Genomic DNA, 12990 nt, shown 5'->3' on the forward strand with positions numbered 1-12990 from the left:
AAATGTTTTGTTCTTGTCTTTCTCAGAGTGTGTTTGTAATCATATGGGCACTGCTGAGGAGATGTGTCCCTCTCAGGGTAATTGCAACTGTGACTTAAACAGCGGACAGTGTCAATGTCTTCCCAACGTGGTGGGCCAGCACTGCGATCAGTGCGCCCCGGACACTTGGAACATGGCCAGCGGGAAAGGCTGCGAGGCCTGCGACTGCGACCTCAATCATTCCTTCGGCTCTTCTTGCAATGAGGTTAGACCACATTCACAGCCATCACATGTTTGAGATAGTAACAAAGTACACATTTTCAGATGGATTAATCTGTGTTTTTTTATCCTCTGTGCTGTAGATTATGGGCCAGTGCTCTTGTAAACCTGGGTTTGGTGGCAGAACCTGCCGAGAGTGTAGAGAACTGTTCTGGGGGAATCCTGAGGTCAAATGCCACGGTGAGTTCAGAAAAAAATTGCAATTATTAGTGCATCAAATTACCCAGGGAATTATGAAAATCATTTTATAACAATATTAAATGGCATCTGCAATGAGCAGAAGAGACTTCTTTAAGAAATCTTAACCCAATCTGTTTTTTTATGTTAATTATCACTGCTGAACATTAAATAAACCAGAAGAACACAACTAAACGCATTGTGCTGACATTGCAAACACGCCAATCTTGAGTTCTGCCAATACTCTAACCATAAAAACTGTAGGCAACCCAGTTTTGTAGGAATGTGCAGAATGGAAAAGCCCTCAGCCCACTCTTTGATTTGGCCCAGATGTGCGTGACCATGACGAGCTTGTGGGGGGATCTGTCGAAGCCTCGCAATTTCTTCTCTACTCCCACAATACACCTTTGTATTCGTGGGCTTTCCCCTTACGGGGCCGTTAGTGTCTGACGCAGTACCCCTTCACAGAAAAGAGTTTTTGTCCTCTCTAAGACTGTATTTGTGGCTGTGCAGACCATATCTTTGAAAATCTATTTGAACTTGATGAAGAATTTTCTGGTGCTTCTGGCAGGGTAAGATTCTGACTGAGCGTCGACTATCTACTGATCTCCTTCAAGATGGTTGTGAAGCATTTCATAAGAACTTTTAATAAACACTACAATCAAGGGTGATGTATGTAAAATATGACATACCATCAGCATTTCCAACAAGTTGTCGAAAGAGATTTTCAGTGAATAACAAAGCTGCACATAAACACTTTAATGCTAAGTTTTTGACCTTTTTGGAATGGCATGAAGGAAATTGAATGCAGATTGCTTACTTTATTAACCCATTTTGGCCATTTGGCCTTCAGCAGAGCAGGTTTTGGACTCTCTTTGAGCAGAAAAGCAGTGTGCTAACAGAGATCTGTTCCACCCCCACACCCCTCCGTTTGTTTGAAGAGTCCTGATGGAGCAGGAAGCCCCCCTGTGTTCCTCTAAGATCCAGTTACCCCTCTATAACCCTTCTGTTGACTCACCCTCGACATGCTCTTCCCTCTCCCAACACAGGACTGAGCAGTGCTTTATGTGGTTTCCTCTTAAATATTAGTTTGGTAATATTGTGAAATCCCAAGCTTGTAAGTTTTGTCCAACCACATCTGATTTGCTCAGAGATTTTGTAGGTTGTAGTTTAACTTGTACATTTTGTGTAGCAGCCGTACTTGTGTCTGAATTGCACTTCAAACAAGAATTCTGATCTATTCTTGCACATCAGTGGTAGAGTTTTTAATATATATATATATATAAGTTTGTAAATATGGGTGGGATATATTAGGCATCAAGTGAACATTTTGTCCTCAAAGTTGATGTGTTAGAAGCAGGAAAAATTGGCAAGCGTAAGGATTTGAGGTCAGAGACGACTGGGTCAGAGCATCTCCAAAACTGGTCTGCAGTGGTCAGTCTCTATCAAAAGTGGTCCAAAGTAGGAACAGTGGTGAACCGGCGACAGGGTCATGGGCCAAGGCTCATTGATGCACATGGGAAGCGAAGGCTGGCCCGTGTGGTCCGATCAAACAGACGAGCTACTGTAGCTCAAATTGCTAAAGAAGTTAATGCTGGTTCTGATAGAAAGGTGTCAGAATACCAAGTGCATCGGAGTTTTTTGCGTATGGTGCTGCATAGCCGCAGACCAGTCAGGGTGCCCATGCTGACCCCTGTCCATCACCGAAAGCACCAACAGTGGGTACGTGAGCATCAGAACTGGACCACAGAGCAATTAATCTGATGAATCATGTTTTCTTGTACATCACATGGACAATTGCATACGATATTAAGACATATTTTCAGTCTGTATCTTGAATATAAAAGGTTAAAGTATACATCAAGTTAATTTGATGTTCGCTTCTGCAACATACATAAAACAAATTTGGTAAAATGTTCCTTGAATGCCACTTAAACTCTAAAAGCCCTTGAGGAATGATAGCTGGACAAAGAAGTGAAGTTTCCTCCCATGCATTTTTACAGTAATCTTATGTGCATGATGATGAAAAACAGATGGAAAGGATACATACATTCCTGCATCGGACAACCATGTAAAATTATATATGTGAATAAAAACAGACTGACAGTTAGATTAGAACTTATTGCAGGCCTTTAGTTAATTTGAGATTTAAATGTATCAACGTTTATTGATAATTTCTTATTTATTGAAATTGATAGAAACAGGATGTTGCTGGTGGCTGGTTACTGTTTAAACAAATCTGGCAAATACATCCCTAACCCAGAAGTTGGTGCGTTTTTAAAGGCATAATTTCCGAGAGCTTGTTAACACCGTCATGAATGTTTAACAGGCTGGGAGACTGTGGTTCCTCTTCTGGACTTGACTGGCGTGTGAGATGTTAAAGATTTACATCTCCATGCCATATACGTCTGTGTAAACGATTGCTGAGTACACAAACGCATTGCATTCAATCTTCAAGAAAAGTGTTTATTTTAGGCCTGCTTTTAAAAAGGTTCATTTAATTCTCAAGCCAGGTTTTAAACAATAACATGCAGATGTGTTCCTCAGACAGTAAAAGCATGTCCTAGTGCAGTTTTTGTGTCTGTTGTAAGAGGGTAAAGTGCTACAAAATCACCATCACAAAAACTCCAATGCCTGTCACCCTCTCCAGGGGTCACATTCACGGCATTGTCCCAACAAGAAACACCCCTGGTGCTGCCTGAGGCCCCCTGGATAATAGCAGGGATTAACCTCCGAGATAATTCCCTATCTCTAGTTCCTTGTGTGCATTAGTGCCCTTAGGTGAAGGAGTCTTTTTACGTGGAATGTGTGTGTAATCACTACACACTGGAATGTGTTTTAAGTAAATTAACCGTCTCAGACAGGGTCCCCATTCACGTATTGTATGCGTCACATGTATTGTCCTGGATTCCTGGTTACTTCTCTACCCAGAAAGACATGGGCTCTTTTCCAAATCCTAATGAGCTACCAACCTTCCTTGGAAGCATAATTTTCCTGCCCTCTACTGCCAAATTGGCAAAGGTGGCACAGAAGTGCTTCTGAACTGGAAATGAGGTTTCTTTACACAGACTCTGTAATGCTGCTCAGAGGTGACATAAATACATTTACACAGCAGTTGCAACTGAATACTCTGTGTCAGAGCAGACATAATTAATTCTATGGCATTGTTCATGGAGAAGGCAATCTCATAGTTTGAGATGACATGCGTCACAACCAAACGTTAGCGATTTGGTTATGGCAGATCCAGAGTGTCTCTGGGCAGATCCAATTGTTTCAACAGAGTACCTGTCTTCAAGGAAGTAAACGCTTGTCAATGGAGAGTGGCCAGACTCTCAGACTCTTACCCATACCACCACACCCATCCCTATAACTTTACCCTTAAACTTACCCATACCACCACTCCTGTTCCTGACTTTACCCTTAAACTTACCCATACCACCACACCCATCCCTAACTTTACCCTTAAACTTACCCATACCAGCACACCTGTCCCTAACTTTACCCTTAAACTTACCCATACCACCACATCTGTCCCTAACTTTACCCTTAAACTTACCAATACCAGCACACCCATCCCTAACTTTACCCTTAAACTTACCCACACCTGTCCCTGACTTTACCCATACCACCACACCTGTCCCTAACTTTACCCTTAAACTTACCCATCCCACCACATCTGTCCCTAACTTTACCCTTAAACTTACCCATCCCACCACATCTGTCCCTAACTTTACCCTTAAACTTACCCATACCACCACATCTGTCCCTAACTTTACCCTTAAACTTACCTATACCAGCACACCTGTCCCTGACTTTACCCTTAAACTTACCCATACCACCACATCTGTCCCTAACTTTACCCTTAAACTTACCCATACCAGCACACCTGTCCCTGGCTTTACCCTTAAACTTACCCATACCAGCACACCTGTCCCTGACTTTACCCTTAAACTTACCCATACCACCACATCTGTCCCTAACTTTACCCTTAAACTTACCCATACCACCACATCTGTCCCTAACTTTACCCTTAAACTTAACTATACCACCACACCTGTCCCTGACTTTACCCTTAAACTTACCCATCCCACCACATCTGTCCCTAACTTTACCCTTAAACTTACCCATACCACCACATCTGTCCCTAACTTTACCCTTAAACTTACCTATACCACCACACCTGTCCCTGACTTTACCCTTAAACTTACCCATACCAGCACACCTGTCCCTGACTTTACCCTTAAACTTACCCATACCACCACATCTGTCCCTAACTTTACCCTTAAACTTACCCATACCACCACATCTGTCCCTAACTTTACCCTTAAACTTAACTATACCACCACACCTGTCCCTGACTTTACCCTTAAACTTACCCATCCCACCACACCCGTCCCTAACTTTACCCTTAAACTTACCCATCCCACCACACCCGTCCCTAACTTTACCCTTAAACTTACCCATACCACCACACCCATCCCTAACTTTACCCTTAAACTTATCCATCCCACCACATCTGTCCCTAACTTTACCCTTAAACTTACCCATACCACCACATCTGTCCCTAACTTTACCCTTAAACTTACCCATACCAGCACATCTGTCCCTAACTTTACCCTTAAACTTACCCATACCACCACATCTGTCCCTAACTTTACCCTTAAACTTAACTATACCACCACACCTGTCCCTGACTTTACCCTTAAACTTACCCATACCACCACATCTGTCCCTAACTTTACCCTTAAACTTACCCATACCACCACATCTGTCCCTAACTTTACCCTTAAACTTACCCATACCACCACACCTGTCCCTGACTTTACCCTTAAACTTACCCATCCCACCACACCCGTCCCTAACTTTACCCTTAAACTTACCCATCCCACCACACCCGTCCCTAACTTTACCCTTAAACTTATCCATCCCACCACATCTGTCCCTAACTTTACCCTTAAACTTACCCATACCAGCACACCTGTCCCTAACTTTACCCTTAAACTTAACTATACCACCACACCTGTCCCTGACTTTACCCTTAAACTTACCCATCCCACCACACCCGTCCCTAACTTTACCCTTAAACTTACCCATCCCACCACACCCGTCCCTAACTTTACCCTTAAACTTACCCATCCCACCACACCCGTCCCTAACTTTACCCTTAAACTTATCCATCCCACCACATCTGTCCCTAACTTTACCCTTAAACTTACCCATACCAGCACACCTGTCCCTAACTTTACCCTTAAACTTAACTATACCACCACACCTGTCCCTGACTTTACCCTTAAACTTACCCATACCACCACATCTGTCCCTAACTTTACCCTTAAACTTAACTATACCACCACACCTGTCCCTGACTTTACCCTTAAACTTACCCATCCCACCACACCCGTCCCTAACTTTACCCTTAAACTTACCCATCCCACCACACCTGTCCCTAACTTTACCCGTATCCCACCTCAGTATCAGCAAAAGTGTTTTACAATACAATATGAACACAATAAGTACATTGTACTTATTTTTTGATGCAACTTAGTAGTTAAGGCCACCTAATATAAAGTGGAACCCCCATTCTTAATTCATAATTTATGTAGAGGTAAAAAAAAAAATACTGTATTGTTTGTAAAAATGTACATTGATGTCTTGCTCCCGCTAAAGTTGAAATTTTAATTACAAATTTCCAATTTGTAAACACAAACTTCCCAGGAGAGGCTGAACGCACCATCAGAATGATTTGCGGCAAGCTAAAAAATATCCAAAACGGCATGCTGATATTTCATGCAACACTGAATAGTACTGATAAAGAAAATTTAAAATGCACTATTTTAAACAATCTTTGTGATCGCTTATGCTTGTATAATAGTATTCTCCACAAAATATGAAAGCAAGTGGACACAGGAGATGCATTTGAAATGTACCAGATGTAACGGTAATGCATGCTGACCACTAGTGATTGGTTTCTTAATAATAGGTGGAAACAGGCTTTCGCTCTCACTCGATCGATTTCTGGAATATTGTATATAATTTACAGTCATGGAGAGGTGGGATGTCTGCTATTTATTCATATTGCACATATAAGCTAAGCTTTTTAAAGCTAGTAGTGTACACTACAGTCTACTAATATTTACATTTTCATAAAAAAATTAATCACTGTGACTGCCATCTGGGATTTTGTTATGGAGATAAAGAATAAGATCATGATTGTTCAGTAGTATTACAGCCTAATGTGAGTGTATATTAATACTGTTCGTTGTTTGCTTTTGGCATCTGAAGGAGTGTATGCATAACGGTGGCACACTAACAAATGGATTGGAATCAACTGCATGTTGCATGAAGAGCACTATTGGTGTGGTGTACTGTAGACAGCTAGGTTGTTAACAAGGTATTGGAGGATCGCTAATTGGTTATGTTAATAGTCTAATTTAAAAAATAGAAACAGGTTTCAGATTCTTGTGAATCTAAAAAGAGATTTTTTTTTTTGTCTGGGGAAAAAGGTCTTGAGGAAGATTTAAGGGTTAGTTCACCCGAAAATGAAAATTAGCCCATGATTTACTCACCCTCAAGACATCCTATGTGTATAAGACATTCTTCTTTCAGACGAATACAATCCGAGTTATATTAAAAATGTCCATCTGCCCATCATATAACTGCTCCCCACGGCTCTGCTCCACCTAGGATGACTTGAGGGTGAGTAAATCATGGGCTAACTTTCCTTTTTGGGTAAACTAACCCTTTAACCAGGTTGTTACAACTCCTAGAATGTTCTGTGGATGAATATGTTTGTTTAAGGGCCTCACGTTGGGTCATTCCTGATGTGGTGTTTGCTAAGTGTCTCGTCTGTCATTGTGGGCAGTAACTGCCTTTTGTTCTCCAAACACTCAGAAACAACGCTAGCAGTGCAGCACTGAAGTGGGCAAACAGTCCTTTCCTTCATGCTTCCACTCCCACCTCCATCACTCATTCTTTAAACTCCAGCCTAATAAGGTCACAGTAACTCAAAGTTTGCAGCCGTTGACAGAAAATGCCAGTCAATGAACTGTTGTCTATCTATCTATCTATCTGTCTGTCTGTCTGTCTGTCTGTCTGTCCTCCGTCCGTCCGTCCTTCTATCACTGTATCGTTCTATCTGTCTGTCTGTCTTATTTTTTTTCCAGAGCTTTAAAAAAACGACACATTTATAAATGATTTATATTATTATGCTTAGAGTGTGCATTTGTTAGCTTAGCATTGTGGTAGACCAGCATTGTTTTAGTATTATTTGTATACTATTATAGTATAGTAATACTATTGTATTAATATTTTGAATTAGCTTTTATTTGTATATTGGTAAAACTTTACAATAAGGTTACATTAGTTTACATTAGTTAATGTATTAACTAACATGAACTAACCATGAGCAGTACATTTGTTAATGTATTTGTTAATCTATGTTAACGTTAGTTAATACAAATCTAGCTGTTCGTGGTTTGTTCATGTTAGTTCATCACATTAACTAATATTAACAAGATGAAAATAATAAAGAATTAGTAAATGTTGAAATTAACATTAACAACGATAAATAAATGCTTTATAAGTGCAGTTCATTATTAGTTACTAATGAACCTTATTGTAAAGTGTTAAAAATAAAAATAATTTATTTTTATATTTTATGTTTTCACTTTAGTTTAATTAGTAATTGTATGTGGTTTTTAAAAAATTTTTTTTTTGAATATTACTATTTAGGTTTCATAATTTTTTTTATTTCAGATTTAGTTTGTTCAGTGGTTAGTTTCTAATTATTTCCAGTTAGTACTTATTTTGCTTCAAATTAAACTAATTTCCAAGGCAAAATTTCTAACTTTCATTTATTTCATTATTTTTCAGCTATTTTTTTTCTTCTTCTGTATTTCAGCCTTATTTCAGTTACCAAAAATGTTTTTAATAGTTTTAATTAAGGATAATAACTGTACTTAAACCTTGGGGTTCCTGTATATTTTTTCAGCATGTGACTGTGACCCAAGAGGCATCGCGGAGCAGCAGTGCAACAAGGCCACAGGTCACTGTGTATGTGTGGAGGGTGTTTCCGGACCCCGATGTGACACGTGCGCTCGAGGCTACACGGGCGAATTCCCAGAGTGCGAGCGCTGCCATCAGTGCTTTGCCGAGTGGGATATAATTGTAGGTGACCTCACCAATCAGACCCATAGACTGGTCCAGAAGGTCAATACCATCAAATCCACTGGTATTACTGGACCCTACCAGGCCACCATCAATAACGTTGAAAGTAGCGCCAACTCAATCCGCAACATCCTGGCCCAGAATCCAGCCACTCAGCCTCTAACGGAGATTCAGGGACTTCTCGAACAAGCCACGTAAGTTATGTCCTTGCTTAGGATGTGTGCAGATCCTCTTTATTAGTTCACATAAAGAGATCATTTTTGACTCTTCTCATAAGAATAACCCTCTTTCTCTAAAGTTCCTTGATGGCTGAAATGAACTCCAACCTTAACCTGACGGAGGAGACCTTGTCCGAGATCTCATCTGACAACAACAGCACGGACACCAAACTGAACTCTCTCAAAGAAGAAGCTCAGAAACTGCAACAGACGGTGAAAGACCTGCAGGACCAGGTGGAGTTTGTGAAGAATTCAGACATTCGAGGTGAGTAGCATCACTCAAGATGTTCTAAAGCACTTTTCTTGACCAGGAAAATCCATCAATCCATCTTTTTTGGTCTACAGGAGCCAGAGCCAGCGTGAATCGATATTACGAGCAGTCCCAGAAGGCGGAGGTCCGAGCCAATGCCTCCACCAGTGATCCATACAACCTGGTCAATCAGTCTGCCACCCTGCGGACAGAAACGGAGGGCTTGATGAACCAGACCAAAGAAGATTTCAGTCAAAGGCAGGATGAGTTTTCAACAAAACTGGACAACCTGGCAGGACAACTAGAGACTCTGGACCTGTCTGAGCTTAGCAAGAAGGTAAAGCAGTCAACAGATTTATGATCACGGTCTACGGCAGGGGTATTCAATTAATGTCCCAGGAGGTCCGGTCTCTATATTTCCTTCCGAGCGGAGGTCCGGACAATACTTTTTTGGAACAGTTACATATTTCCATTGGGACAGAGCCGTAGTACTTTGTATAAGAAAAAACCCTAAACACTCAAAATAGTCATCAAAGATGAGAATCTTGGGCCCTGAGAGCCAAAGTAGTAATGTCAAAGTAGTAAAAGTATTTTTACCAATATTTACCAAAAAAAGTTACTATTTCTCCCAACTGGATATGAATATAAAAAGGTAAGATCAGATGTTTTATCAGGCTTTTTTCTTTTCACATTTAGACATTGTGTATGGCATATAGAAGGCCTTGGGCCAAAGAAAACATACTAGGGGTTCAGGGTTTTCCTCTTAAAGTAACACGCTGACTTTTTGGGACTTATTCACCGTATCGACCTAGAGTTAGATAAGTCCATACATACCATTCTCATCTCCGTGCGTGCCATAACTCTGTCTGATGCGGTGTAATATCTTTGTGCCTGTGCACCCATGGTACGGCATAATAACAGAGTTATGGCACGCATAGAGATGAGAATGGTATGTATGGACTTATCTAACTCTGGGGGATACGGTGAATAAGCTACAGTCCCAAAAAGTCGGCGTGTTCCTTTAAGAAAAGTATGGACCATTTTTATATTTTGCACAAATTAATAAACAAACAATGGACATAATAATCGAATAATCAAAACTCTCATGAGGGCAAAACAAAGTTAACTTTCAAAGTTTTTTGTCTTCCCTTTCCATCTCTAGATATTTTCCAATTTATAACATTGTTTATTATGAAATGTTCTTAATATGCTGATTAATTATGTTAAATGTATAGAAAAAAACTAAACGTTTAAAGGTGCCTCACGTTAAGCGGTCAGTCATCTGCATGACTGCATGAAAATAATTGTATTAGCTGCAATCTCATTTTCTGCAGCGTTTTAGATAAACTATCTATTTAATGTTGAATATAAAATATTGAAAATAACCGCGTTATCTGCAGCTCTTAATGTGGTGCTTTACGTCTTTAGTGGGAGAGAGAAGCAATGAGCACATAACGGAGAGGGCTAACGGAATGAAGCGCATTTGGCTCTAGATTAAAAATTAGAGGATGTAGCACCAAAAAATCACTACCATAAAAGACTCTGAGCGCTTGTGGTGTGACCGATCCATTGTTTTGATGCGCTGCTCACTTTAAACTGTAGAAGGGGTAAAATGGCACAATTGTGTTGTGGACTGTGGTGTGCCATTTGAATACTAAGCAAATCAAGTGCAAAGAAAACGTCTCGGTTACGTATGTAACCCTCGTTCCCTGAGGAGGGAACGGAGACGTACGTTAGTGACTAACGAATGGGGGTTTCGCTTAGAAGCCAATCATCTTCATCGTATTCAACAGCGCCCAATGGCAGTGCCAATGCCATGGGCATGCGGAATTTGCATGCGTAACTCCGCCCCACCTCGTGGGTATATAAGGAAGTACGCTGCGAACATCGCATTATGTTACTGCTGCAGGAGCCAAGACTGAACTCCGCGTTCCAGGCAGCACAGCTGACGTGGCTAAGAAAACGTACGTCTCCGTTCCCTCCTCAGGGAACGAGGGTTACATACGTAACCGAGACGTTCCCTTTCGTTCAGTCACTACGATGTACGTTAGTGACTAACGAATGGGGGATCCTATTCAACAACGCCACTCAGCTGTCATCCAGTGCCCTGCGTAAGTGTGAGATCCCGCCACTTAAGGCCCTAGGACTCCCACTTATCACAGGAATACCAAGATACACTGGGAAGCATATCCCAGTGAGGGAATGCCAAGATGCCTACCGTAGGGAGGACTTAGAGAATACACATATGACCCGCTGAGGGTTGCATATGGAAGATCTCTAGGGTACCAGCCGAAGGTGGATTTTTAACCCTAGGGGTGGCAGGGACTTGCCAAGGGAAAGACACCTGCTCACTGAGGAGGCTTACGGTGGGAATACTCGTGTGGGGGTCGCCGGAGGGGAACCATGCACACGGAGCACCTGGCCGGACATGAGGGTCTGGGCTCGAAAGGGCAGACTGAACTGATGTCGGCGTAAGCAGTGCTGGAGGAGCTCAGGGCTCTCGGGGAGCTCACCTGAGGAAAATATCGCACGTATCCAGTCCTGGGAGTGGAATGGCGAGCAAGCGAAGACACCTGAGCCTGGCCCATTACCGGCCACCCGTAGGGGCGAGTACATAGTCGGACACTGGCTCCACTCGGAGATTGTAGAATCTGGCGAATGAGTTGGGTGTCGCCCAGCCTGCAGCTCTGCAGATGTCTGTTAGCGAGGCGCCATGCGCTAGAGCCCAAGAGGAGGCCACACTCCGGGTGGAGTGTGCCCTCACACCAAGGGGACATGGTCGGCCTTGCTGCTGGTATGCCAAAACAATGGTGTCCACTATCCAGTGAGACAACCTCTGCTTTGAGAGAGCGCTTCCCTTCCGCTCTCCACCATAACAGACAAAGAGCTGGTCTGAGGTCCTGAAACACTGCGTCATGTCTACGTAGGCGCGGAGAGCGCGTACTGGACAGAGCAATGCCAAGGCTGGGTCTGCCTCCTCCAAAGGCAGCGCTTGCAGGTTCACCACCTGATCTCGGAACGGAGTGGTAGGAACCTTGGGCACATATCCGGGCCGGGGTCTCAGGATCACGTGAGAGTTAGCCGGCCCGAACTCAAGGCACGCTTCGTCAACCGAAAATGCTTGCAGGTCCCCGACCCTCTTAAGCGAGGCCAATGCGGTCAGCAGAGCCGTCTTCATAGACAAGAACTTAATCTCGGCCGACCGCAAAGGCTCAAAGGGAGGCCTCTGCAGAGCACTTAAGACTACTGAGAGGTCCCAAGAGGGAACGAGAGGAGAGCGAGGAGGATTCAGTCTCCTCGCCCCCCTCAGGAACCTGATGATCAGGTCGTGCTGACTTACCTTTTTGTCTCCCAGGAGATCGTGGTAGGCAGATATTGCGGCCACGTACACTTTAAGGGTGGAGGGAGACAGCCTTCGCTCCACCCCCTCCTGGAGAAACGATAGCACGGACCCGATCGGGCATTTCCAGGGGTCTTCTTGGCGGGAAGAGCACCATGTGACGAAGAGGTTCCACTTCAACGCGTAGAGACGTCGTGTAGACTCAGCTCTAGCGGAAGTGATGGTAGCGACCACCGCAGGTGGAAGGCTACTCAAACCTACCGTGTCCCGTCCAGAAGCCACACGTGGAGCTTCCAGAACGCTGGACGCGGGTGCCAAAAGGTGCCCCGTCTCTGAGTAAGGAGGTCCGGTCTCAGAGGAATAGGCCAGGGAGGGGCTGTCGCAAGGAGTAAGAGTTCTGGGAACCAGGTCTGGCCGTGCCAAAGCGGGGCGACCAAGACGACCTGCTCCTTGTCCTCCCTGATCTTGCACAGTACCCGTGCAAGAAGGCTCACTGGGGGAAACGCATACTTGCGTAGCCCTGACGGCCAGCTGTGCGCCAGTGCATCCGTGCCGAGGGTGCCCTCGGTCAGGGAATAATA

At 43.2% G+C, this 12990-nt stretch overlaps 1 protein-coding gene across 1 annotated transcript in view; it reads left to right on the plus strand.

The window, feature by feature from the left end:
* Positions 1 to 12990, plus strand: part of lamb1a (laminin, beta 1a) — a 48836-nt gene that overhangs the window by 26981 nt on the left and 8865 nt on the right. Inside the window, exons 22-26 of the mRNA XM_079810246.1 lie at positions 27 to 244; positions 342 to 438; positions 8426 to 8795; positions 8900 to 9084; positions 9165 to 9406. Coding sequence (XP_079666372.1) covers positions 27 to 244; positions 342 to 438; positions 8426 to 8795; positions 8900 to 9084; positions 9165 to 9406 — 1112 coding nt within the window. The remainder of the gene's footprint in view (positions 1 to 26; positions 245 to 341; positions 439 to 8425; positions 8796 to 8899; positions 9085 to 9164; positions 9407 to 12990) is intronic.

The sequence above is a fragment of the Gobio gobio genome (genome assembly GCF_949357685.1).
Source record: "Gobio gobio genome assembly, chromosome: 25".
In the NCBI taxonomy this organism is placed as follows: Eukaryota; Metazoa; Chordata; class Actinopteri; order Cypriniformes; family Gobionidae; genus Gobio; species Gobio gobio.